Raw genomic sequence first — 27,880 nt, forward strand, 5'->3', positions numbered from 1 at the left:
ATATATTCTTATAATACTTGTAAGTTATAGCGAATGTTATCAAATATTCCAATGTGTAGATTAAAAAAAAAAAAAGAAAAAAAAAAAAAAAAAGCTATATCTTGCAAAACTACCCTTTAATTATTATTAATGATATACTTTATTGAAGGAAAAAAAAGATATGAGAATAAGTTAATTGATTAAGTTTTCACCCACAGGACTACAAATTAAAAATTCATTTTTACAGAAGTATGACAGTCCTTTTGAGAAAAAAAAAAAAAAAAAAAAAAAAAAAAAAAAAAAAAAACCTGCCATGGACTGTAACATACAAAGTCTAAAAACATTCGCAAAAATTATAACTACAAATAATGACGATGAATACACAGTAGTACGTAAAGATAATAAAGCAAGGGCACAGTGATCATATTCTTAACAAATAATTCTTGCTATCTTTAAAGCAAATTCTCTCCTTTCACTCAAAGTAAAAAAAAGAAGACAATATTGTCCACACATAACAGAAATATTTCAATCGTCTTTAGTTAACGTTATAAATTTCATATGATATAAATATACGTCCGTCAGTGTGAAACTGATTCATCTCATGAGATTCTAACTTTAAAAAGTCTAAATGAGACATAACATCCTAATGAAGATTACACGCGCATATATTCTTTTTTCTTTTTTTTCTTTTTTTTTTTTTTTTTTTTCTTTTTTTTTTTTTTCTTTTTTCTTTACTAAAGCAAATTACATTCGTACAATTCTAACACTTTGGACAAAATAGTTATATTCGAAAACAAAAATAAACATTGAGGTTTTTCCATTGATTTAAGCAAAATGAAGTTATAAAATTTATATTTATAATACACTTTACAGATTCGTAATACCATTAACTTAAGGTGCATATTACATGACCGGCAGGTATATATAACAATTGACAGGTAGCTTCTGTATATATTAACGACAATATAGACATACTGTACTTATTAAAACCTTTATCCTATCTTTTAGCAGTCGGACGTATTCTTTCCTTTTCAGTATCCCTATTGTCAGCTACCGTCCATTCAGGATCATTAGGATCCTCCCCTTCTATGTCACAACAAGCAGATTCTGTTGAATCAGATTCAGGAGATTCCAATTCCCCATCCTAGAAATAAAATATAGAAAATCTATCTAAATATTCTTTAGAATTTAAACTGGCGTATAATAGGCAATTAGAATAAAAAAAAAAAAAATGATCTTTTTCAACTGATATATATATATGGCAGCAGCAAAAAAAAAAAATAATTGATATAAAAATGAAGATAACTAAATAATTCTAACATTGAGAAATACAACAATATATTATTTAAACGCTATTCTTTTATATAATTACTAAAATCTATAATACGTATTAAAAGAAAATGTATTACATTTAAAAATATTAGAAAGCATCAATTGAAACTGCTTACCAGAAGTAGCCTTGAGGAGCCATGAAATTTGGCTCAAAGTTATATTAATAATCACAATGCGAATACTCGAATATTAATTTATCAAAAAGAATTTAATTAATGTCTCATGTGAAATTCTTTTTAAAACGATATACATACATCGTCTTTATCTTCGTCTCGAGGACACAGAGATACCGATGAAGTTTGCCAATGTCCGTCTGGCATTGCTTCGACCATCTTGTCATAAACTTCCTCAGATAGTGGAAATACTCGTGGTTCATACGGTAAAATCTATATTTAAATATTTGCGTTAATAAATATTATAACGAAGTTGTTATTATATGACAAACGTAATGAATTAATTTCTTTAAGAATAGAAGAAAAAAATTTTTACCTCATTCTCATCTTCATTATAAGAAGTTCCAACGTCATCTTTTCCTATCCTTAAAACGGATATTGCACGACGTCGATTTGAATCCAAGTTTTGTTGTTGATGTTCTGTCTCCTGTACTTGTAAAGGAGTTGCAGGTGGAGATGTGATTGGGGACATTACATCTCCACCAAAGTCACTGGCATGTGGAGACATGGGATCTAAAAATAGAAACAAAAAATATTCCATTAGCATACTTAAATTAATAAATTAATTTCACAAGTTTTATTTGACAAAGCACACCTGGTGTATTCGCACCACTATCTGCTCTACTGTCAGTACGACGATTGTGACGAATACGTGTTTGATGAGGCATATTGAGGTACGTCATGAAACGTTTATTTTCTTCGCGTTCACTTCGTTCATGTCTTAAAGCAATTGTTTCATCTGATATATCCTCAAACTATTAATAACATACAAAATATCATTTAATATATCATAATAATAATAATATTTAAATAATTCTCTTTCAAAATAGTACTTACATCACTGTCTTGACTAGGCCTATGCATAATACCATTTTTTACGTCAGTTTTTGGTCGATTTTCGCACAGTCGCCATCTATAAAATAATAATCAATTTACATATCTTTTATAATTTTAATATATAAACATTTTTGATATATGTATGTATATATATACTTTGGAGTTAAAATTTCTTTATATTGTAATTTTTCAAGCCTTGTTGAAGCCGCTACGCTATATGGGATGACAATATTGTCTATATCGTACGAGTTTTGTCGCATACGCCTGGAACATTTTATTTAACGTTAATTGCATTACTTAGATGCCAGATGTAACACATATGAAACGATGAATATATTAAATATTTTGTTTTTCATCTTACCCATGCGAAGTTGAATTCCTTTCTTTTATTGAATTTTTTTCCAGTGTAGTATTGGTATGTTGTAATGGAGAAGGCACTGGAGATGAATGTTTACTGGAACTAGAAAGCGCATTAACATCCTCATCATCCTCAGTTGGCAACTTTGGTACTCTTTTCCTGCTTAAACCATTTGCGTTTCTTTCATGTCCTAATCTATTTCTTTTTCCTTTTAGCATCTTCCTCTTAATCCCTATATAATATATATAAATTAATATACAAGGTATAAATGAAATGGTTAATCAGTTCTAAAGTCAAAACAAAAAATGTTTTGATACATACGTGCTGTGAAGATGCTAGAAGATTGTTTCAAACGTGCAGCATACTTTGCTCTGTGTCCAGGAAGTTTTTTATTTCTCCTTTCATTACTATCTTTATCCTTTAATCGAGTAATACGCGAACTTCCCCTTAACATCTTTTGTTGCCACTCTGCTGATTTCATGATAGCTTCTAAATGGGTTCCTTGAACAATCTCTGCCAAAAAAAAAAAAAGAAAAAACTCAGGACAAAAATTAAAATCTAAAATCTAAACTAAATAATTATTAAAAGGAATTATAAAATAATTTCAATTAAATGTAACATCTGTTACTATTCATTCCTTGCACAAAGCAGCTATATAAGTTATGAATAGTATTTAATATAAGCAAATAATATCATAAGCATAAAAGGAAAAGAAAATACACGCACGCACGCACACACACACACACACATTTTTTGTTATCAAACTAGAAAATAATTTATAAAATAATCATTTCTACAAATAATTCATAATTACCTACATTGATAAAAAATTATTTTCATATTATTTTATATCAACTTACCATCTGGAAAGGATAAAACTGGATGATAACAAGGATCGACAAGTGCCAGCCTTTCTTGAACAGAGAGCTGTTCAATTGGTTCTTGTGTCTGAGTTGGATCTAGCCTTCCTGTGCACAAAGCACATGCAGGCAGTGTATGATCACAGCTACATCTTATTGTAGATGCTTTAGCTGCACGTTTAGAAACTTCGTGTAGCCTGTCAACTTGTAATAATTTTCGCTTTCTATAAAAACTCCATAGAAATGGACGAGTTCTGCTAGCAGACAGATCACTTTCAGGCAAATTATATCGACCAGTAGAACCAGGCAAAACACCACTATATCCATTTACTGTTTCTGCATTGTCAAGTATCACCAGACCCTTTACTGCCCTTACTTGACGTTGGAGTTCATTGTGTTGTCTAATTCTATATTCTAAATCCGATATTTGTGCCTGTAACCAGGTCCATCTTGATGCTATACCTGCACGGTCTTGAGCATATCTCCATGCTGCTCTTTTAGATCTACAAATAAAATATTTAATGATAGAACATAATACTATGTATGATTATAGTATTTTGTTTGCAAACAAATACAAAAAAACTTATCATTGATTATAAAATCATATAAGTTTTAGTACAAGTATGTTAGAATTATTTAATATTCTAAACACTGACTTTATCAATTTTTTCATTATAATCTAATAAAAATATATTCTGTTTATAAGAACTAATCGTAGATTACTTCTAAAGATAGAAGTAATAAATATATGATAGATTCTTGAATAAATCTTATATAAGACTGACTCACAATGTTTAACTAATTTTTATGCAAGTAATGCAAATTGATAAGCTTGTAAACACATTAAATTCACAATATATCTAACACAGATATAAAGTAAATAATAACTATATATATTTATATATATATAAATCAAGGAAAAAAATGACTTACATTGATAATTGTTGCTGGTGTGGATTATTAAATGATTGCATTTCATCACAACTTTCTCCACCACTACTAGATGCAGTACAATCTGAATCCAAATTAGATTCTACAATATGTAACTGCGTTGCCAAAGGTCCTGCTACATTTTCAACTTCTTCACTATTGACTTTAATTTGAGGCATACCAAAAACTGGTATTCGGTTACCATTATTACCAGACGTATTACCCAAATTATCACGTGATCCACCACCAAAATACCGACAACACAAACGTTGACGGTGTGCATTATTACTTTGAGTAACACACATCTTCTCTATCTTTTGTAAAAATGAATTCAAACTACTACTAATCTCAGGAAAATTTCTGACATTGGATTTAGAACTGATATTGACCAATTCTTGAAATAAACACTTTTTAACTCCATGATGAGCAAGTTCAAGCACACCTGTATTTTCTTCTGCAACATGTCTACCAACAAGTCGTGCTTGAAGCTTTCTCAGTCTTCTAAGTAGAAATGCGCACTTCCTCTCATTTTCAAATTGTTTCTGCGCAACAGTTTCCTGTTGTAAACGTAAACTGTTGGTTTTTTGCTGGTCTACAGTTTCTGGAATATTTATATTTTCATTACAAAGGCTCATGACATCAGCGTCAGTAAGTAAATCTCGTGCGAAAGATGAGAATCCTTCTTCAGGAATTGGAAACATTTCCACATTGTCTACATTGTCCACATTGTCCACAGTATCTTGTACAGGTTCAGAACTACCAACATTATTTTCTGCATTTTCTACACATTCTATAGATTTAATTACTTGCAGAATTTCGTCCACATTTTGTCCGATATCACCTACAGTGCTTATATTGCACTGTTCATTGTCCGTATTAATTTCTGTACCAAAAGCCATTATTTGATCAACATCCAAATTTTTATTGTCTCCTACAGTAGCAGATTCCACCAAAGACAAATCGTCGTTCGTTTTCAAAAAGCCCATGTTGTCTGCGTGATCACCCATAGATGGGTCGTTCATTATAGTATCAATCTCCTTCTTTTTGGGACTGTCCGGCGTCACCGGCCGTTTACAGTCCTGATCCGTAAAAATCTCCCTTAAGATCAAGTCAGAGCCGTGCGTGTAAGTAGATAAATTGTCAAGACTATTGGCGTATTTTGAATTAATAACATAACGAATAAGATCTTTAGATACACCATGCAGATACTGCTCGTCGATTTTTGATGGCTGAACGTTCGCGGATACAACGAACTTTGCCAGAATTTCTCGATCGTGACAGACCTGCGTAGCCTGCTCAGGGGACAAAAACCCCACAGCTGGTAGAGAAGGGAGCAAATTTTCAGGCTTTTGAGGACCGTCTTCCGTCAGAGCAGGGGCCATTACTGCCACCAACAATGCCAATGCTGCAGCCTCGACATCCAGAGGCTCCCACGTACGCCAACGCTCGCTCTTTTCACGTACTTCACCTACTCCCATTCATTCATGATTATAATTTTAATCTTTGGCTCTACCACTTATTACAAATTTCACTGAATGCTTCTTCCTTCTCTCTCTCTCTCTCTCTCTCTCTCTCTCTCTCTCTCTCTCTCTCTCTCTCTCTCTCTCTCTCTCTTTCTCTTTCTCTCTCTCTTTCTCTTTCTCTAATGCATTAGTTTTCTTCAATTAAAAATTCTTTAATGTTTCTCTGTATCTTCAGTCATATACTGTGCATCTCTGTATTTCTTGATATTCCAATTGATTAATTCTATCATCTTCATATTAACTATTCATAGAAATTATGTTATGAATCCTGCAAAAAAAAAAACAAAAGTTAAAAATTGATCAGTTTCCATTGGAGTTTTTCATCTAAACAAAGGATCGCAATATATAAACTTCATTACATCATAAATTTTTAGGTCATTTCTAAACTATATTTATGATTACTTAAGGAAAAATGAATTACCTTAATTAAAAATAAAGCAATACATTAGTAGGGGAACTCTATAATTCTAAACTTTTGATCGATAATATCCAACTAAGACGTTCTTATAAAAACACCTGGATATTTTTTTTATACTTTAAAACCTAAAGATCACATCCCAAATATAAAATATACTCTTGGTAAAGATAAGAGAAGATTGATGAAGAACCGATAGCAATGTTTAATCATTAAAAAGTAAAAATTCTCTGTAAAGATAAACACATTCTATTCATACTTATGAGAAATAAACTCGCCTTATATTCCATTTCCACGATCGACGTCGTCGTATCTTTCACAGCAAAACTACGACACGGCGATTCCAATGTGGTAAAGAACAAACAGAAAAAAACGGCAATGTGATCGTGTAAAAAAGATGAAGCTTTTTAATGATGAGCTTTTGCACGTTGCTCTCCCTTTCTCGTTCAGATCTTCGTCCCAAAATCGAAGGTAAAAAAAAAAAAAAAAAAGCGACAAATGGTATATATTCCGCCGCACCGTCGTATTGGCTTTCTCCAAAGTGTTTTCTTACACTTGCAATATTCTAAAGCAAAAAAACGTGTGCCGTGCGATAACAAAAAGTCAATTGCCACACTGGATATATATTATAAAATGGTATTACGATGGGAAGAAAAAGGATGCGCGCGAAGAGCAGAGAAACTTTCCGTAGTACAAACTTATTATTGTCCTTTGCGAATAATATCTTGTAGTTGTGAAGAAGAAGAAGAAGAAAAAGAAGAAGAAGAAGAAGAAGAGGAAGAAAAGGAAAAAGGAAGAAAAAATAGAGAAAGAGAGAGAGAGAGAGAGAGGGGGAAAAAAAGAAGCAAAGAGTAGAAGACGACGGTAATAAAAATGTAATGAAAGTATTTTCGCGACCGTCAGAAGAATTTGTGATTGTTCATAAATCGTCGCTGACACCGTTGCCGCCGCCGCCACTACCGCCGCCGCCGCCGCCGCCGCCGCGACCGTCGATGTTACCGCCGGTGCTACTGCCAGCAGCACTACCACCACAATCACTACTATCACCGTAGTTGTAATCGTAGTCGACGTCGCCGCCGCCGCCACCGCAGTCACTAACACCACCTTCACCTCCTCCTTCACCACCGCAGCCGCCGCCGCCGTTTTCGTTACTATCGTCGTCACAATCGTAGTCGTTGTTTCTGCTATTTTATGATGATGCATTACAACGACATCAACATTGGAGGAGAGAGAAGGCGTCACGCCACGCCGTCCAACGCATTTCCACGTGATCTCTCTCTCTCTCTCTCTCTCTCTCTCTCTCTCTCTCTCTCTCAATTTTCGAACAACGAAATCGAAGAATCGTTCACGTCGCTGTTCAAGAACAATACACAAAGAGACAACATGCCGCGCGTCCGGAGGACAGCATGCTTCTTCTCCTCGGTCCCGACAAAAAAAAAAGAAGAAATCCTTTTTCCGTACACACTCGCGCCACCGTCTCCTCTTTATTGCATAATGACGCGCAAGATTCGCGTCTCTCTCTCTCTCTCCTCTCTCTCTCTCTCCCGCTCGATCTCTTTCTTTCTTTCTTTCTTTCTTTCTTTCTCTCTCTCTCTCTCTCTCTCCCTCTTCCCTTTTTTCTCTACCTCTTTACTTTCCGTCACATAAAGCACAAAAAAAATACGATTCGCATAATGCACCAGTAACGACCACGGTCTACATAATTTTCATCGGCGTAATCGTCATCATCGGCCGTTCGTGTTTTCGTTGTCGCTTAAGTGGACAACGTCCACGTACGCGCGAAGCACGCGCGGGTTACGCGAGGTGAGGTGAGGTGAGGTGAATTGAGGTAAGGCGAGGTGAGGTGAGGTGAGGCAAGGCGAGGCGAGACGAGGAGGAACGAGCGGGGCCGGGAACGGACGATCGAACGTGCTCTCGCTCGTTTCTCGCTCGCCCGCTCGTTCGGGTTTTAGACCGCGGATAGGTGAGCAAAACGTTACGCGCACACGGTACCGTATCTAAACTCGGACGAGTCGAGAAGGGAAGGAAGGAAGGAAGGAAGGAAGGAAGGAAGGAAGGAAGAAAGAAAGGAAGGAAGAAAGGAAGGAAAGAAGGAATAAAGGACGGAGATAAAGAAAGGACGAAAGTGGGAGAAGCAGTTTATATAAAAAAAAAAAAAAAAAAAAAAAAAAAAAGAAGGGGGGGAAGAAAAAAAAAGACAAAGAAAAAGAGGAAGAAAGAGCACGCGAGGACAAAAAGAAATTGGCGGTATTTCTTTTGCGATAATTTCGCTCTCTACCGTGCAATGGCGGAGCAGCAACACGCAGCCTCGAGGAAGTTCCCCTTCGGATTCTTCGCAACTACGTACGATCGCGCTTTCGTCTCTCGTTCCCCGCGCTCGCGGTCACCTAAAGGAAGGAAGATAGATAGATAGATAGATAGATAGATAGAAAGAGAGAGAGAGAGATAGAGAGAGAGAGAGAGAGAGAGAGAGGGAAAAAGAGAGACCAATGGGTAAGAGGACGGGGTGGGAGAAGGAGGTAGAATGAGAGTGAGAAAAAGAGAGAGAGACTCAGCGCGCGGGAGGCAGGGAAGGAAGAGGCAAAAGATGCACGAAGCACGGCCGCGTTATTCGAGACGAAGCGGATAACCGTCACGCATAGGGCACTGTGCGACCACGACACTGCTCTTCACACACTCCAGTAGCAACTTTGAACTTTGTAGAAATATATTAAACGTAATCCTTGATGTCACACCCAAACAGCACAATAATCCCTCACCCGTTTTCGTTAGTGGCGACGCGCGTGTGTGCTCGTAATCGTGGCTCCTCGCATCGCTCGTTGCTCTTTCATTCCGAGTCCGTCGCTCAGGAAACGGCTGCGACCTTTTTTCCCTTTCTTTTGAAATTATTCGTCGACAAATCTCACGAACGTCGGACGTAATATAACAATAGATATTTATCGGCAATGTGTACGAATTCACTCGAGTTTGCCGTCGTCGTTGTCGAAGCGGGCTTCGACCAATACTGCGGTGCTTCTACCGGATGTGGCCTTCGGTATAACGGACCAATGAAATCAGAGGTTTGTTCGCGCAACGCCCGAACCGGGGCGGCTGCTGCCGATGCTTTTCTCTTATTACAGTGTGGCAAACCGAAGCAAACCTTTGGTCAGGACAATTTTTCGTGCGGCGACTACGTCCTTTGTCTTTTTCCTTTGAATGTAACGCCAAGAAGGCAATGATCTTCGAAAAGAAAAGAGAAATGTGTTCTTTGATTTTTTTATTGCGTTTCATTTTTCTCTTTCGATATTATAACCAATAAGGAAACTGTTCTACCTCTTAGTCATACATAGTTTCGGACGCGCCAATAACGTTCTTATCAGCATACGCTACAAACGATTCTATTGGTGAATCAAATCTTCACCTATTGCGTAACTTTAAACATTGATTATGATTGGACATGTATTTCTTACGTGGATTAAAAGATACCAACCGTTACAAATATTAAAAAGGAGAAATTTATAAAACATTGCAAAACGTATATTATAGCAGGAATATTAAAAAAGTAATAATTGTAAAGTTATTTTATATTCTTCATTATGTAAGTTCGATTATTTATATTTGCATTAGATAACATTTCAAATTTTACTTTCGATTAACTTCGACGGATATTCCTGCTAATTATTTCTAAAGTTGGAAACTACGATGTGATTGGCTGAAGTAAGTAATACGTAACACAATGTATATCTATCTAGATATTACAAAGATACGATCTGTGATTTTGTAAATAGAGTATTTAATAGAATCAAAACACGGTACTTTCGTAAGCAGAAGTAGTATTTTAAACTCCTGAGGCTATTATTTTTTCGAATGAAAATTTACTATATACATACAATGTACATGAAATCAATTTATTGATAATTAAAGGTAAGATTTTGCACGTAAATATTCCAAATGACCTTGTAATAACTTACTATAATATACTTTAAATGAAAAAAAAAAAGAAAAAAAGAAAAATAATTATAAATATTCATATGGATGAATGTAAATATTAAAAATATTAATTTCTTAATATGATAGAGACTGTTATTATACTAATTTGCATGTAAGCACAACAATTGTTTATTTATAGAGATGACTGTACATAATCTTTAGTTTTGCATCTATGGCATGTTTATAAGTAAAGGTGCAGATCCTATTTTTATACAGAGATGTGAATTATAAATTACATTATACATTAATTGTTTTAGATATTTGTTACAATTAATTAAAAACTATTGATTAATGTTATCTTTAAACGGTCCATTTCTTGTATAGTTTTGAACATAACAAAAAAATGATGAACACAATAGAGTTCATTAAAAGTAGTGTTAGTAATATTTAATGGCACCGATATTATTTTTTCTAATCGTTTATATTATTTATAAATAAATATTTATATTATCATAACTACAGTAGGACATAAATTAAATAGGTTATCAAGATGAATCAATATTGAATAAGTTGAAACTACCTATTGTATATTATAAAAGTATTTTTCACATATACGACTTAACTATGTATCTCAAATGATAAAAGCTTAGATAGATAAAAAGCCATAAAATTAAACCTTGCTTAATGAAAGTCCTACTGTATTTTGATATTTTTCTTAAATATTCACAATAGTGGCTAAAAGATAAGAAAAAGGTATAATTTTGATTATATAATTGAAATGCAATAAATAAGATCACCAAAAGGTAAATGATAAAACAAATAAAAAGAAATTTCTTAGATCACTGGTTAGCGTTTGTATTATTCTCTTATAAACAAAATGCTATGCAATTAAATGATAAAACTATATCACACATTATTTGTAATCTTTATCAATGACTATATAGAATCAATATAAAAATATATTTCTAGTATTTGTTTAAATTTTTTTAATAAAACTGAATACATATAACGTAAAATAGAAACACAATATTTATAAAATGTAACACCAATGAATTTTTTCTATAAATATTTTTCAAGCATCATCATTTAATTGCAATATCTTTATCACTTGGATACGTTCAATATATTTATGTGTAATGTCCGATAATTACATATATTATTACTATAAATTTTAACATTATTGGAATGGACATTAGTTCTCATAATTAAATCTGGTAAAATCAACATATTATATTAAAGCGTACGCACGTGCATATATATATATATATATATATATATATATATGCACGTATGTATGGATTTGCAACTATTTATCATCATATTACAAAAATACTGCTCTAAATTAAAATTGTTACATACGTAATGAGTACGTTTATATGCTTTAGTACTATAATAAATAATAAAGGATCAAGAAATGCTGCAATTAAAAGTTTATCTATATAGTTTTTTAAAATTTTTTGTTGAAATTGTATAGAAAACCTTCTACTATCTTTGCCACTCAGTAAATGTATATAATATTTTTTACATAAATATCCTAACTTAATTAAAATAATGTTAGAACCATAATCAATATATTTGATTCAAAATAATATGCTTTATATTATTATCAGACAAGTAGATTATAGAGCATTATAGAGCAATTGAATAAACGAGTATTACCGCGATTATTGTCGTTATCATATTGCTATTATATCTAACGCTAAATCCAAAACGTAAATGGCCATATAATGACGATTCTACTATTAATTAATCGCGACTATTATTAATGTTATTACAATTTTCGATATAAACATATATCGATGTTACATAAAAGAGAGAACACATTTAAAATAACTAGATCCAATAGATAGGCAGTATTTTACTGAACGCACACAATAATCGTGATTTTTATATAATCGTTACGATATAATATATATATATATATATATATATTCGTTACAATTTTTTATTTATTATTTATTAATAATTATTTGCACGTAGGAATTGTGCAGTGAGCCAATTAATCACGTTTCTTTATTTTATTTTAACAGAAAAATCGTTGGAATTGTTGTATAATTTAATAAACAACTATATTAGATCGCAAAACAATTACCAATAAATGCTACTAGGGCATTATTGTATTCGAACTGTTAACACACTTACACATTTCATATCGATATTGAATGGTCTGCTCCATTTTGAGTTTGTCTATGTTGTGGTAATGCTGTTAATTCATTTTTACTTAAATGATTAACGATTCCTGCGCCAAGGGAATCTCCCATAACATTTACTGTCGTCCTACAGCGATCCCTAAAAATTACAAAAAATTTTTATTTATCGCCAGAGAATATTTTTTTTAAAGACCATTTCTTTCATCGAAAAACTATGAAGAAAAATCCACTTACAATAGCCAATCAACCGCAAGAATAAGGAAGACATCATTCGATGGAAGATGTACTGTGTCTAAAACCATCACCATAGTAACTAATCCCGCCTGCGGGATCCCAGCTGCTCCGATACTTGCGGCAGTTGCAGTAATACTGAAAAAGTCCATGAAGTCAAAAGAGATGTTTTTTTTCTTTCTCTTTTAATTATTATAATTACTATATGATATTTTGTGTGTGTGTGTGTGTGTGGTAAGCCACATAAAATGTACATATATGTAAATTTCTTTGAAGATATTAACATATAAGGAAAAAAAAAAAGAAATTACAAGATTTTACCTGATCGCCACTAATTGTCCAAAAGTGAGGCTGACTTCGCGAACTTGCGCTATAAAAATTGCGGCTACTGCTTCGTACAAAGCAGTACCGTCCATATTTATTGTAGCTCCTATCGGTAGTACAAATCTGGTTATTCGTGGATCGACACCGTTTCTTTCTTCGAGACAATTTATGGCAACTGGTAATGTCGCCGAACTCGATGATGTACCAAATGCAGTGACCAATGCCTGTGCCATATTGGATAGATAACGGTAGGGATTCTTTTTTGTTACCACAAAATACAATCCAGGTAGTATGATGAAACCGTGAATGCAAAGGCCAATTAGAACCGTTAGGAAATACATGCCAAGTTGTGCGACTATTTGTTCCAATGATTCCATTTCTACGATTTTTGCAGCCACCAAAAAAAGTATACCGATTGGCGACAACCTGATAAAACATCAATGAAAATTTCTTTGTCCTAGTAAATTATCAAGATTTTGTATTTGGCAAAAGATTCTTACCAAATTACCCAATTGGTGATTAACATCATGGCACTTGATAAAGATTCGAAAAAGTTCAAAAGTGGTTTCCCTTCTTGACTCATTTTACCTAGAGTAATACCCAATACGGTTGAGAAAACGACTAAACCGAGAATATTCATACCAGGAATATCCTTTTCGGTGAAATCCCAGTTATCCATATCGTCTATACAAAACGAAAAAAAAAAAAAGGAACAGAGGTAACAAAAGATTTGCATAATAATAAGTATTAAAGGACATGCGTAACTATATTTTACCTTGATCGCCGTTCACGGGTTTTTTGACTACTGTACGCATTTGAGAAATACATGCTTGCACCAGATTCGGAGGGAACATGTTCCTAACTAAATCTAAAAGCGTATCAACGGTTGATGAATTTTGTGAAAGAACTTTTTCTTCGTAATTAGCAGAGCTACCTACACCTGGTTGAATAGATATGACCAAAATTATACCTAAAAATAAAGTACATTATAATTAACCGAGGAATATATTAAAATAAAGTTGATAAAAGAGGTTTGTACCAACCGAGTATAACCGCACTAATCGTTGTGACCATGTAATAGGAAATAGCACGTGCACCGATTTTGCCACTGAGAGATAAGTCCAAGGATCCAATAGCTGAGATCAAACTTGACATGATGAGCGGCAGAATTAAACTCTTGAGCATTCTTAGAAATAGATCGCCGGCATAATTGATATACATAATCTCACGATTTGTATATCTATCGCTTCGGGAATTCCTTAGGATTATTCCTAAGACAATACCACCGACTACGCCAGCGACGGTTAGTATGGTCAAGGCATTGTGCCTCAAACATGATTGCATTTTTTCCTTCCTTGTTTGTGGCCTTTTACCTGGCTCTTGCGGATAATAGGAGGTCCTTTCAACTACCCTACCTTGCTTTTCCGGACCAGACAAAGGAGATCTATAATAAAAAATTTATCTATATTAAATTACAAAATATATAAATACAACTATATAGAAAAAGTAATTCTTTTGTCAAGTAGGAAAAAATTACCATTGTAATTTTCTACGATATAATTATTAGTCATTAATGAAAAGGTTTGCCTAAAAGGATGGGGTAGTTTATTGTCAATTAAATATTGTATAGTCATATCGTTATACCAATTAAATATTATTGGAAGGGTCTTAATACAATATATTAAGACTCTTCCATGATATAATTATTATCTATTAGTGAAAAGGTTTGCCTGCGAATTAGTTTATTGTCAGTTAAAAGAGTTTCAAATTCAAGTTCAAATCATAATAAAATTATTTGGAGTATCAAATTTTATTGTAAATTCTATAGCATTTAATAAGCTGTAGTACTTGATAATAACAATTCGATATGTTCGATAATAGACTATATGTTGATTAAATCATGCCATGATCAATTTGAATAGCAAGCAGTAAAATAGAGAAAGAGAAAGAGAGATAGAGATGAAGAGTTCATTGATTGATCAAATCAAACCTGACGATGTATAATGGCCACGCGTTTGATATGAGCGTAACAAACGGAACGCGTCGAAATTAAGTGTGCATTGGATTTAACATATAATTATTCAGTCTTTGGATTTCCTTTTAAATGCGAGTAAATTAAAGATAATATAGAAATCTTTAACGGATTGAACCGGATATCCACGTCTCTTCAGTTTCTTTGATTTTCTCGTTTACGAAATAGTATAGGTTTATCTCAAACTCCATAAAAAGAGCATATTTTATATCGAGTCGTCATCGACATCATCATCGTCGTCGCCATCGTTGTCGTCGTCGTAGTCGTTAAATCACATAAGTCGAGTGATTTGCGTTTCTTCGAGGTCGTACGCGAAACGAGATGTATAGCTTATGAAACGAGAAAGAAATCTTTTGCTCATTAATAGACGATTGCGCATCGTTGTATTTTTCTGTGGTATTTCTTATCTTTGCGTAATACATTTCTTCGATATAATGTGTGATGTATTTCTTATATGTATATATATCAACGGTTGATAAATATATATATAGGAAAGCCTTTTGAAAGAGAAAATTTTTATAAAATTTTTCAATGTTGATAATCGAGTTTAATAACGTCACATGTGCGTTATTATAATCGAACATTATCTATTTTTATAATGGATCATTTTATCTTTTGCGAAGTTTATAACATATACATTTGTATATTCTATATATCTATACTGTCTGTATATTCACATAAGCTCATTCCCCATTGCCAATGATCAAGGCAATAATATTTGACTTAGAATATTCTTGCTTCCGCAAAGAACCAATATAGAACGCATATAGAACAAACGTCGTCCGGGCCATGGGTGACATTTATTGCGCGTAGGTGGCATACGTACGAATAAACGGGCACACAGATGTCATCCGTGTAATAGCACATCACTCTTATTCTTTCAATAAGAACAAAAAAAAAAATAATAATAATAATAATAAAAAGAAAAAAAAAAGAAGAAGAATCATACGATTGATGATTCTTTCATCAAACAAAATGAAACAACGAAAATCATTAGTATATCTATGTTATATATGATCCCTATAAGATAAAAATATAAAAATTGGGAGTTTTAGAGACGTCGTAATTTCTATCGATTGAAACGTTTATGAATCTGCCTTGATACGAGCTTGGACCATGCGTGCAACCACAAAACAGGACGTGACGACATGGTCGCGAGCGATTGATCGCTTACACGTGTATGCGTGCGTGTTAAATTACTGTCTCGTGACACGTATTAATGACAGAGGGACCGTATAGTATCTATACTATGTGCAACAAGCTCTCATCTACTATCGGTGAATACCCGTGAAAGCTGAGAAAGGATCAATGGAACCCCTCCATGTTAAACGCAAAACCGTTTGGTTAAGATGAGAGAGACCCTGAGCTAGGACTTTTCTCGCTAATTAATTAACTAACTAAAGGAAAAATGAAATACATATATATATATATATATATATATATATACATATATATACGTATATACGATAAAGAATTCCATGTTACTGAAATACAAACTGAATTATAAATCAGAAACAAGATCAAATGAGTCACATGTTTATATCAACTTGTTTCATTGCTTTAGTAGTATCTACTGTTTACCGATGAAATAGATCCCACTTGTTACGAAACACCCTGTATATAGAGTTGATGAGAGAGGATTTACGATATTGTCATATTTCTACTCTACGAATACTTAAGGTCCCTAAGTGTATATAAAGGAAAAAAGTGAAAGAGACTGTCTGTTAAATTACACAAGTACATTTACATTTGTAAAGTTAAGAAAGACATTAGTCAAGCCAGAAAACCAGCCAAACCGGACGAATTGCCAGGCAATCGAAGCGATACGCCAAGGCAAACAAGACCTGCCAAATCTTGGCGTAGAACTTTATTTTTATCTTGGTACATCGACACGCAAACTATTATCACGTTTTAAAAATGAAGTATCTGTTGAATGGTCAAAATATATAAAACGAAAAAATAAAATAGCTTAATTCAACGTTGACATTTATAAATTTGTGTTTCAATTTAAAGATGCTTATCCCGTCCTAACAACGCTGAGTATACGGACATGCGAGATACATCGTTATTGATGCGTGGACGCTTATGGGCGTTCAAGGCCGCATTTGTATATTCTACTCGAAGGTGGTCATTTTGAATAGGTATTTATCGTAATTCTTCGTGCTCTCTTTCGTTGTTAACTTTCCTCCTTCGTTTTGTTCTATGAATTTAATCGTAAAACGTACGTGTTTGAAGTAACGATAAGGACGATCAATTTTCATGGCTGTTCAACATATTTTTTCAAAGCGATTACACGTACAATAAATAATTTGATTTGAAATAATTCATGCGCGATGTTTCATTTTAATGTTTTTCAACTTGTAAAGATTGAAATTGAAATCAAGGACATTGGATAAGATCACTTCGATTCGTTACTTTCCATTTCATTTGACATAATAAATAAAATTTTATTACGTCAAAAACAGGAAGAAAGAATTGTTTTACATCGAATAATTAAAAAAGAAAAAAAAAAGTGAAATAGTTTTAAATATGCGACGAGACATCAGGCTAATCGAATTTATATGTGCTATTTAACGTGTCGAAATATGTTATGTAAAAAAGAAATTCAAACGAACATCTCCGCATTTATTTGCGTACTATGACATAGCGCAGGCCACTAGGATCAAGTTCGGTTATGCACATTACATTTTATATGTATCATAGCTAAACCTATATAACGAGATATAGTTACAAGTTTATTACAGAGATCACTAAAAATTAAACTACACGCGTGTCATAATTCGCGCTCAACTTGCATGAATATGCGCAATGCAATTTTTCTTTTATTGCCTCTATACGAATATTAATAATAATGTTTCAAAGTTACGTGCCAAAATATATCCAAAAAGAGAGAGAGAGAGAGAGAGAGAGAGAGAGAGAGAGAGAGAGAGAGAGAAAGAGAGAGAGAGAGAGAAGGAAAAAAGATAAATGTTTTATCAGATCCAAATGAAATAATACAAATTGAACAATCACAAGAAAAATATAGATATGATTCGATCGCGTAAAATTAAGAACTTGTATTTAAAGAACCGTATAATGGGATTAAAAATGTGAAATTAGAAAATTTACAGAGTTCTTCGTTAATAAAAATGACGATTATCCTATCTAACTGTTTATACTTGATTGAGCATAAAAAATCGCTAACTATAGATAGAAACGTTTCGCATTTAAATTAAACGGGTAATCAACGATTAATTCATGTATTTTTCGTTTCTTTAATCGAATGTAAAGTATATATTATATATTTATATATTACGTATAGTCGACGTAGTATTACGAAATTTGGCTGTCGATTGACGTTAGGATCCAGTTACGTTATCGATTAAGAGCATGTTGCCATTTGAATAACATTAACGATTAACTTTTCCTTTTATAACATTCGTCATTCCGTTATATAATCAGCATAGCCAATAGATCAAAGAATCTAACGAAAGGATAGATTTCCTTTTTGATTTATGAAATTCATTTAGGAGAGAAAAAATTTTTTTAGGAGGGACGAGTCTCAAAGGAGCTCGACGTTTTATATAATGATTTCTCGAGAGGAAAGGAAAAAAAGAAAAAGTAAATAAAGAAAAGAGAAGAAGAAGAAGAAGAAAAAAAAGGGAGCGTGTTATGCCGACATAAGGAATAGATATATACGTAACACGTAAGGAATATATATATATATGTAATTATCCTTGCATCCTTTTTTCGATTTAAATGATATAAATGTCGTTAATACACTTTCTTTTCTTTTATTTTATTTCTCTTTTTTTTATTTCTTTTATTTTTTTTTTATTTTTAATCATTTATTTGAGAATGTGTTTTATAATTTAAATATCAGATAAGAAAAAGGAAAAGAAGAGAAGGAGAAAGAAAGCAATGCAATTTCTTCGCTCCGTGCGGCGCTACACGTGTTTTGGAATTGTGTAATATTTCTATTTTCTAAGAAGGAGTGAGAGAAATGAATAAAATATTTCTACAAAGAACGAATGAGTATTATATTTGAAGAGGTATTTTTAAAAAGCATCAAGCACGTGCACAATAAAGCCGATAAAAAAGGCAAAAAAAAAGAATAAATAAAGATGAAAAGAATGAAAAAGAATAATAAATATATATTCTGTGGATTAATAAAAAAAGAAAAAAAAAAAACAAGAAAGATGGAGATAAAATAAAAAACAAGAAAGAAAAGAAAAGAAACGTATACGTACAGTTCGGTAGCGGTCTCCATGACAAAATCGTTGTTCGATGAATGAGTTGAGTCGCGAGGTGAGGCGATCGCCGTCAGTCGTTCACATGGAGCGTTGCTTCCGCAAAGCCGGAAGTGTCCGATGCGTGATGCTACTCGACGAGAAGAACGAAATGGAGTGAGTAGGAAGAAGAGAGGAATAAGGGAAGAGGAAGAAGAGGAGGAAGAGGAGTAGATGGGTGTTCTCCTTGTTGCAAATTTCTACTCTTCTCTTGTGCGTGTCCAATAATTGTTACTTCCGAATGTTCACGGAGTCCTTTGCTTTAGATCAGGAAAAAGAGAGAAAGAAAGAGAGAGAGAGAGAGAGGGGGAGAGAGAGAGAGAGAGAGAAAGAGGAAAATAAAGATATATTTAAAAAAAAAGGGATAGACAAAGAGAGAAAAGAAAAGAGATAGAGAAAGAAAGAAAGAAAGAAAGAAAGAAGGAGAAGGAGAAAGAGAGAGAAAAAGAGAGAAAGAGAGAGAGAGAGAGAGAGAAATAAGAGAAATAGAAAAGGTGATATCAAGGCGAGGAACGAGATGTGGTTCGCGAAATGCTTCGAATCGCCGAGAGGATGTTACGCTGATGGGACCTCTCAATCTGTGCCACCTTGGGTGGTACGATCAGCTATGGCGATCTCCCCCTATAACGACGATCTCTTCCTGCCGCTACGACCTATCCTCTCTTCCCTCCTTCTCCACCTCCTCCTCCTCCTCCACCTCCGCCTCCTCCTCCACCTCCACCTCCTCCTCCTCCTCCTCCTCCTCTTTCCTCCTCTTGGTCGTCGTCGTCGTCGTCGTCGTCGTAGTAGTGATGCAATATAGACACCAGACAAATACGCGCAGGCGATCACGGGCTACGAGCAACCCATCGAGAAATATCGCACCGGTGGTGAGCGGCTCTATTGTTCGGCTGCTCTCGATCTGTTCACGATCCGCTGGATTCTAACGGGGTTAAACACCACATCACCGTCGATGAACACGCGGGGAACTCGAGATTCTCCTCTTCCGATTTCTCTATCTCTCTCTCTCTCTCTCTCTCTCTCTCTCTCTCTGCTCTCTCTCTCTCTTTCTCTCTCTCTCTGTCTCTCTCTCTTTCTCTCTCTCCCCCAACTTCTTCTTCCGCTTTGAACTTCCCACCTAGGGAGCCGGATCAACGCGTCGATCAACGAGCCGATGATCGACCACTAGGCAAACGGTAACAGCAAACGTTCGTTCAAAGAGACTATCTCGAATGATCTCTTTGCGAAATTACAGGCTCTTCCTCCTTCCTTTTGTGATCTGAAAGAGCAGAATGACTAGATGACGGGTAGATATTAGAGATTAGAAAATTAGATTATTTGTACGTTCACGATGGATGGACTGAGAATTCTGACAATTGATTGATATATTCTTATCTACGATTTGATAGGACAAATGATTTGACTACTTCTAACGATGATAAATTATATTTCTTTTATTTTTTTTTGATTTTCTTTTTTTTCTTTTTTTTTTTTTTTTCTTCTTTTTTCTTTCCAATAAGGATTGTCATCGTTTGTCCTTTAATTGTTTCGGAATAATCGACTTTCTAACTTATGATATTTTTTAATTCACAACCATAATCTTGGAATATTTCTTCTATCATTCAATCGTACTCTCATCTTCCACGATAAGCGTGAAAATTAACTAAGAATAATGAAACGTAGCAGCTCATCGAAGATGACCAACCGAACTATGAAACAGAGCCGGTCACGGAAAGCGGGTCAAGGCTTTGCCATCTTGATTGTTACTACTCCTACTTTTCATTGAGTTATATATTTACCAGAGAGAGAGAGAGAGAGAGAGAGAGAGAGAGAGAGAAAGAGAAAGAGAGAGAGAAAGAGAGAGAGAGAGAAAGAGAGATAACCGACGACGGGTCCCTCTTACCGGGACAGTGATGCAATTTGAATCTATTATCTCTTGACTCTCTTGTAGATCCGATTAGTCCGAGGAAGTACGTCCTTTTTTGTCGGAACGCTTGTTAAAAATTTTAAACTATTTAAATCTCCACCGATCCGTTAATGCCCGTTATTTATTAAACTTTCTCACGATCCTACACACGTTATCGAAACATTTTATTAATCCAATATAAATTGCCATATATATATATATGTATGTATATATATATATATTTATATAAATATATATAGGTATATAAGATGAGTCAAAAGTTCTCAAAGTGATTTTAAAAATCAATTACTCTTTTTGTTTTTTGTTACCAAGGGTTTTGCAGCTTTACAATTTGAAAAGAAAAATTGGCCTAAAAAGCCTCAAAAAAGAGTAATAAATTTTTTCAATCAATTATCGAGAATTTTTAACTAATTCATAAAACAGAAAAATCTTGTCGGATGCATTTTTTAAAAAATTATCATATGTAAACAAGAGTTATATATATATATATATATATATATATATATATATATATATATAGATTTTTTTTTTCTTTATGTACAATTATTTCTTATCGCTTCATTTTGATAAAAACGATAACCTTTTCATTTCACATAATAATGAAAATATTGTCGATGATTGATCTTCTTATCTTCTCTCTTTCTCTTTCTTTCGGATCTATACTTAAAAACATTAATGGCGTTCATCATAAATGACGTTAATAGACAGAGACAGAGAAAGAGAGAGAGAGAGAGAGAGAGAGAGAAAGGAAAAAAAGGAAGAAAAAAAAAAAGGAAAAAGAAAAACAAAATCAAAGAAAACTGCGTTACATAAGATCGCAAGAGGATAGATCGTAGCAACTGTTATATTCCTTGATGATAACGCTCGTATATCACGCGGGGGAATTATTTCGCACGGCATTTAATTAATCCCCGACAAGAGAGCTGCATCGATGATGCTCTCGTGTGTCGTATATCAAAGGTATAACGAGAGAGAGAGAGAGAGAGAGAGAGAGAGAGAGAGAGAGAGAGAGAGAGAGAGACTGCTGAGAAAGATGGAAATAAAAATGAGTAGAAAACGAAAATAAAAACAAAAATAAAGAAAAACAGAAAAAAAGAAAGAAAAAAAGAAGAATGAAGAGTACTACGAGTCAATGATTATTACAAATGGACGAATAAGTCTACTATATGGTCGAATACGCGTTTACAAACGTAAGTACGTGGGGAATTAATGAACAAAGGCTAGCGCGCGAAGTACAGCGTTGATAGGTCATCACGAAGAGTAGTCCGTGATCGTGTATTCGTAGAGACATATGTACTCTTCAAATCTGAATACTTAATAATCTTAAATTCTTTCTCCCTGTCCTGTATGCTCGATGTCGAGAATCTCCGTCAATATATTAATTTCTCGAACGGAATTATAATGCTTCAAGAAAAAGAAGAAAAAGAAAAAAAAAAAACCCGCGTTACCAGTTACATGTTTTTCTTCCTCCCCCTCCTCCTCTTAAAGATCAATCGTTCTAGTCGGTAACCAGTTGCATCATCGAAAGAATAATTATTACAGAATAATTTTAATTTTACGATGAAAAAAGATCGTTCGTGAATGTGCCAAAAATGTGTCTCCGAAGAAATTGCATTCTTCCAGCTTGAATTTCATCGAGTACTTGGCAAGTTTGATGCAACAAGTAGATTCGCAATCTTTTAGAAATGTTTCAGGTTCGTCGTAGGAAAGAAAAAATTGTGAACAATTCTTCGGATGAATATTAGAATGTCCTAGAAAGAATTAAAACTGTTTGATAATGACGGAAGCAAGTGGAAGTAGAAATCTAAATGATAAAATAGTAAAGATAGGACAAACGATGTTAAGGTATTGGTTGCGTGCCAATGATTGTTTTTTTTTACTTTTTCTTTTTTTTTTTTTTTTATCGACTTCCAACTTAACAATTTGTTAATAACGTGAAAATATATGTGTACGCATGTACGTCAAATACGATCGTTCCGATTTCTTTACGAGTTGATAATAAATTTAGTTACACAACGAAAGTACTTCTTTAAATTTGTTGTTTTCTCGTTAAACAGGTTGAAAAAATCAACGTTTGCGAAAGAAAAAAAGATTCGTTCTTACGGGTATATGATGAAGGAAAAAAGTAAAATTCACAATTATGGCATTTTATATTCACAACAACACAGCAGTTGTCACGTTATCAGACGCGAGCCAACAGTGAAACAAAGTCGTGGTGGTAACTATCGTAAACGAGAATCACGTTTCTACGCGATGACGATCGCGAGACTGTGCAGCGCCTTCGTTCGAGCTCGAGGTTCGATCCGCGAGTTCGAAAAGCGCGCGGAAAGTGGTGGGAGGTGGTGATGGTCGACTCGATCCTACGAATCTCTCCCTTTCGACTTTCGCGTGATCTTTCGTAAATAAGACGAACGATAGAATAATGTTTCACATTAGAGAAAAAAAAAAAAAAAAAAAAAACTATTTTCATTTTTCCATTTATAATATTTTAGTATTATCGTTTATGTATATAATTTATGTATACCTGAGAAGTTGCAATTGAAGTTACATAGTTCTCTCACATTTTTCTTATCTTTATAAGAAATTAATCAGTATAATGCAAATTGATACTTTCTACTTACGTAATAGAATTTAAGATAACAATGAACGTTGTTATCTTCTTCATGAAAAATTATTATCCTCGTATAATAATTTTCTCTCTTTTCTTTTTACATCAAATTAACTTATAACAATGGATATTGTTATAAGTCACGTTAGAAGTGTAAAAATGCAAGTTGATACGGTATCGTCCATTCTGCAATTTCTAGTAATCATTTTGATGTTGATTTGCGTGCATCTTTTATTGTTTACAACGTCAATTTGTGATACTCTTGCTTTATATCAAGGCGTAGAGCCGCCGGTGCAACGAAGCTTAACCAGCTAATCAATTTGTTCTTGCTAAAACGTAATATCAAATAACCGGTTAATTCGAGAATTAAGTGTAGATCGTATTCAACTGCGAAGTATTTTGTGAGAAAAACGAAACAAGGTCGTATGTCAATCCCTTTTTATTTGGCTCTTCCTCCCTCACCTCTTATGTGTGTATTGTAGAAGCTCGTGCGACATGCATGGATGTAACTGCAGGTACGGTGTACCGAGAATTGGATGAATCGCCTGCGACAACTCCGAGTAATTTAAAGTGGAACCATTAATAAGTCCTTGAGCTTCTTCGACACTTATTCGATTGATCCCTGGAAAATCTGTGGACAATAAAAAATTCTAAAACAATTGTCGTACTCTACTTTCAACTAGTAATTATCGATCGATTAAGCAAATAGTCTAAAGTAATATTTTGCAAGGTCATTCATTATTTTATTTTTTAGTACAGAACTTTCGATCAATCCTATAGATAATGAGACGGTGATCTAGTTTTTAAATATCGCCACATTTCATACAAATTTCACAAAACGGAATTGTATTTTAATATTCGCTGAATTATAAATCAAAGAATTTCTTTTCTTTTTTTTTTTTTTTTTTTTTTTTTTTAACAATGATATCACCCTTTTGTTTCCTAATTCTCGCCCTTCAGCAACGGCATATATTCAACGTTATCTACTTCTTCACCGATAGTCGAAAGAAGCCGACAATAGAAGGAACAATGCGGTATTACAATCGTCTTTTTCACGGATTAAGGTCTAGTGACGATAAAACCTCACGCTACAATAGAATTTCTCCCGTATTTCTATTTTGAAGTAGTTTTATCTGATCTTCATGATAAGGTATGAAACTTACATTAATTTTTTTCTTAATGCCACTAACACTTGATGATTTTTAAATTGTACTAGAAAGATGAATATTCCAAAATTTTATCGATATATTTAATTTTTTTTTGAGAAACAAAATCAATGTGAATGAGAAACGCGTCATATAAACAATTGTTAAATCTTTCAAATTATGTAAATAAGTAGATTGAGTCATTTTACTATTCATTATTTCAATGCTGAAAATATATACATGTATCTCTCTTCGCCAAATTATATCGAAAAAGAAGAGCTTAATGATCCTAGATTAATTGCAATTTAGATCACCTGATTTCCATCCATTAAAATAAAGTACTGGCACGCTATAGCTCATAGACCATAAAATGTGATGTTCTATAATCAAAGGCCTTTCGTTTTTAAATGAAGCTTCGTAAGGATCTTCACAAAGTTTTTCACTCCAATTCTCAATTGTTGAAGAATTTTCTGTGTTCATTTCGTTTAAAATAAAATGCTTTTTTTGTCGTACTAAGTATGCTTCCGCAGGAATTTTCTATAAAAAATAAATATTCTTATATTAATAAATATTATTATAAAAAGCAATAGTAAATTATATTCTGAAGTAAATTAGTATTAAAAAAAGAAAAATGAAACATCTAATTTCTTTTTTCAAAGTCAAAAAATTTAAACTTAGTCGGTATCTTCCATATAGTTCATTGATTATGTGAGAGAGTGCGCAACGTTCTTGTTACGACTGAAATCATAGTTGATAAAACAGAATTTTATTAATAATTTTAATAAAAATTATTTATTTTTTAAATTTGATATTTATCTTGTAGCATATAAAAATATTATTGTACAATAACTATAATAATTATTTACAATGCTTTAAATTATAATTTTCACATTTTATCGACCATGTTCTGTTTTACCGAATGGAGTAATTACAGAAAAAAACTTATAAAAATACTATTTCACCTGTGATATATCTGTAATCATTCAACTAATTTAGTTTTTCTATAAATAATAAAAAGTTGTTATAATAAACATGTTTTACTATATATTGATACACAATAACACGATATATTATTATATTATACTATTAATTATTTATAAGAATAAAGGTATATTTTCCATATATATATTAATTAATTAAATATAATTACTTTGTTTCCACACAATTGCCATCCATCAGAAATCTGATCAGAGACTATGATAAAATTTTCAGCATTTGCAAGAAATTCATCCCATGAAATCGTGCCTGGACCATCCATCTCTGTAATTAAAAATAATAAATATTTTATATTAATAAATATGTTCCATCCGAATTATCTACATGCATCTTAAGATTTAGAATTATAAATATTATATATAACCATAATATTTTTTATATAAAGATTTTTTATACTTGAAGTATATATATAAAAAAAAAAATATATATATATATATACATAAAAATTATATTATATTATGGGTATATAAATGATTAAATAAATAGTTTATTTCTATTTCTATAAAAGTATTATTACCAAAAATAAAAATTATTTTTTAATCAATGTTATACCGGATGACGATAAGAGATCTCATCAGTCTATTACATAATGACATAATGTGAAAAGGTTCTAAATAATATTCAGCATTCGTTTTATTAAACTTTATTCATATTATATTGTATTTGCTTTCATTACGCTTAATACTTATGCTATAGATAAGCTAAAGAATAATTATTCAGGTTAAAGTTGAAAAAGGGGAAGCAGTACACCCAAGAGAATAGCTTGTCTCCTCCCTTCTGGGTTTCTCGACGCCTCGTCAATTGTCGACTATTTCGTGTCGGGCACATCCGGTAATGTTCGGCTATAATCGGATTCTCCCACTCTTTAGCGAACACACGCGCCGATAGATTTCAACGGTGTGTGCACGCCACAGGACATTGCTCGTATATGCACCAGTCCACGTCCAATAAGATGCAGAGATGCAATCAGGGCCGTATCAACGATAGACAGATATTTACTCTTAATATTACAAGGAACACGATTGTATACGATGCAAATATTTTTCTATGGATTCTATTTATCACGTTTCATTTCCAATGCTTATAAACTATGTTTAATTTTATATACCTCACTTTGAATTTTTTTTTTCTTTTTTTTTTTTTTTATATTAATATTTTTTTTTTATATTGATTTTTATGAAAAAACGAACAATCGACTTAATATTAATTATTAAAAAATATTATCATTACTCATTTGGCCATATCAATCCGTAATAAATAAATTTACCATACGTTTTTTTTTTTTTTTGTAATAAAAAGGTAGATATTCATAAAAATATGATAGATAGAAATAAAAATGAGCTGTAAATAAAATATAATAAGAAGTAATAACTACCTTTTTATGCTTATTATATATGTTGAATTTTAAAGAAAATCTTTTTAGAAGCTAAAAAGATTTTAGTCTAATGCGCGTATAATCTATAAGAGCGCATAATACTTTATCGGTGAAATCACAAGTATGAAAAATCATCGGATATTCGTATTTCCTAGAGAGAGCTTTAGGTAATAAATTATAATTCAAATCGATATCCTTTATTAATAAAAAATAAAAAGATATATCTATTCAATCCAATATATAATGAATGAATGAATGAATGAATGAATGAATGAATGAATGAATGAAATTAAAAAAAAAACCCTTAGCAATTAGACACTGTATTCATTTAAGAACCTCCTTACCCGTTATATTTGACTCACACTCTGTTGCACTTGAATGGCATCGTACGGCCCTGGAATACGGGACAAATAGTTGCGCGCGCAACCTCCACGTTCTTTGCACGATCGAGAGAGAGTTCAACGGAGACGACGTATTGCGATGAGAACGACAGAGAAAGTAAAAGGAAGGGAGAGAGAGAGCGTGAGAG

At 33.0% G+C, this 27,880-nt stretch overlaps 3 protein-coding genes and 1 long non-coding RNA gene across 9 annotated transcripts; 1 reads left to right on the forward strand and 3 right to left on the reverse strand.

The window, feature by feature from the left end:
- Positions 1–726: 726 nt before the first annotated feature.
- nsl1 (non-specific lethal 1) lies at positions 727–9,399 on the reverse strand. 6 transcript variants are annotated; one of them, XM_085658116.1, is made up of 12 exons: positions 9,167–9,399; positions 6,686–6,972; positions 4,473–6,260; positions 3,540–4,042; positions 3,001–3,192; positions 2,683–2,911; positions 2,478–2,585; positions 2,322–2,397; positions 2,080–2,239; positions 1,801–1,997; positions 1,566–1,697; positions 727–1,123 (listed from the first exon to the last, which is right to left on the reverse strand). In XM_085658116.1, exons 3-12 carry the CDS (start codon positions 5,945–5,947, stop codon positions 977–979), a joined length of 3,219 nt encoding a protein of 1,072 aa, XP_085514242.1. In that variant the 5' UTR covers positions 5,948–6,260; positions 6,686–6,972; positions 9,167–9,399; the 3' UTR covers positions 727–976. The 6 variants fall into 6 exon arrangements, with proteins under 6 accessions (XP_085514242.1, XP_085514243.1, XP_085514246.1 ...); XM_085658117.1 differs by lacking the exon at positions 9,167–9,399 and adding an exon at positions 8,686–8,825; XM_085658120.1 differs by lacking the exon at positions 9,167–9,399 and adding an exon at positions 7,051–7,266.
- A 185-nt stretch (positions 9,400–9,584) lies between these two features.
- On the forward strand, positions 9,585–13,232 carry LOC146872892 (uncharacterized). Its single transcript, XR_014982323.1, has 2 exons — positions 9,585–10,310; positions 12,640–13,232. It is a non-coding gene; the product is annotated as an uncharacterized LOC146872892 (long non-coding RNA).
- On the reverse strand, positions 10,512–20,579 carry LOC118440371 (excitatory amino acid transporter 1). The gene is made up of 8 exons (XM_035863282.2): positions 20,439–20,579; positions 19,283–19,581; positions 14,065–14,465; positions 13,797–13,991; positions 13,522–13,705; positions 13,019–13,447; positions 12,701–12,835; positions 10,512–12,605 (listed from the first exon to the last, which is right to left on the reverse strand). Exons 2-8 carry the CDS (start codon positions 19,300–19,302, stop codon positions 12,464–12,466), a joined length of 1,506 nt encoding a protein of 501 aa, XP_035719175.1. The 5' UTR covers positions 19,303–19,581; positions 20,439–20,579; the 3' UTR covers positions 10,512–12,463.
- Positions 20,580–23,570: 2,991 nt separating this feature from the next.
- Positions 23,571–27,831, reverse strand: Atg10 (Autophagy-related 10). The gene is made up of 6 exons (XM_035863486.2): positions 27,696–27,831; positions 26,131–26,240; positions 25,295–25,517; positions 24,298–24,466; positions 23,849–24,164; positions 23,571–23,620 (listed from the first exon to the last, which is right to left on the reverse strand). The coding sequence occupies exons 2-5, from the start codon at positions 26,236–26,238 to the stop codon at positions 24,074–24,076; spliced, it is 591 nt and encodes a 196-aa protein (XP_035719379.2). The 5' UTR covers positions 26,239–26,240; positions 27,696–27,831; the 3' UTR covers positions 23,571–23,620; positions 23,849–24,073.
- Between the last annotated feature and the right edge of the window lie 49 nt (positions 27,832–27,880).

This window comes from Vespa mandarinia, chromosome 7 (genome assembly GCF_050613455.1).
Source record: "Vespa mandarinia isolate Hongniang chromosome 7, ASM5061345v1, whole genome shotgun sequence".
Taxonomy (NCBI): domain Eukaryota; kingdom Metazoa; phylum Arthropoda; class Insecta; order Hymenoptera; family Vespidae; genus Vespa; species Vespa mandarinia.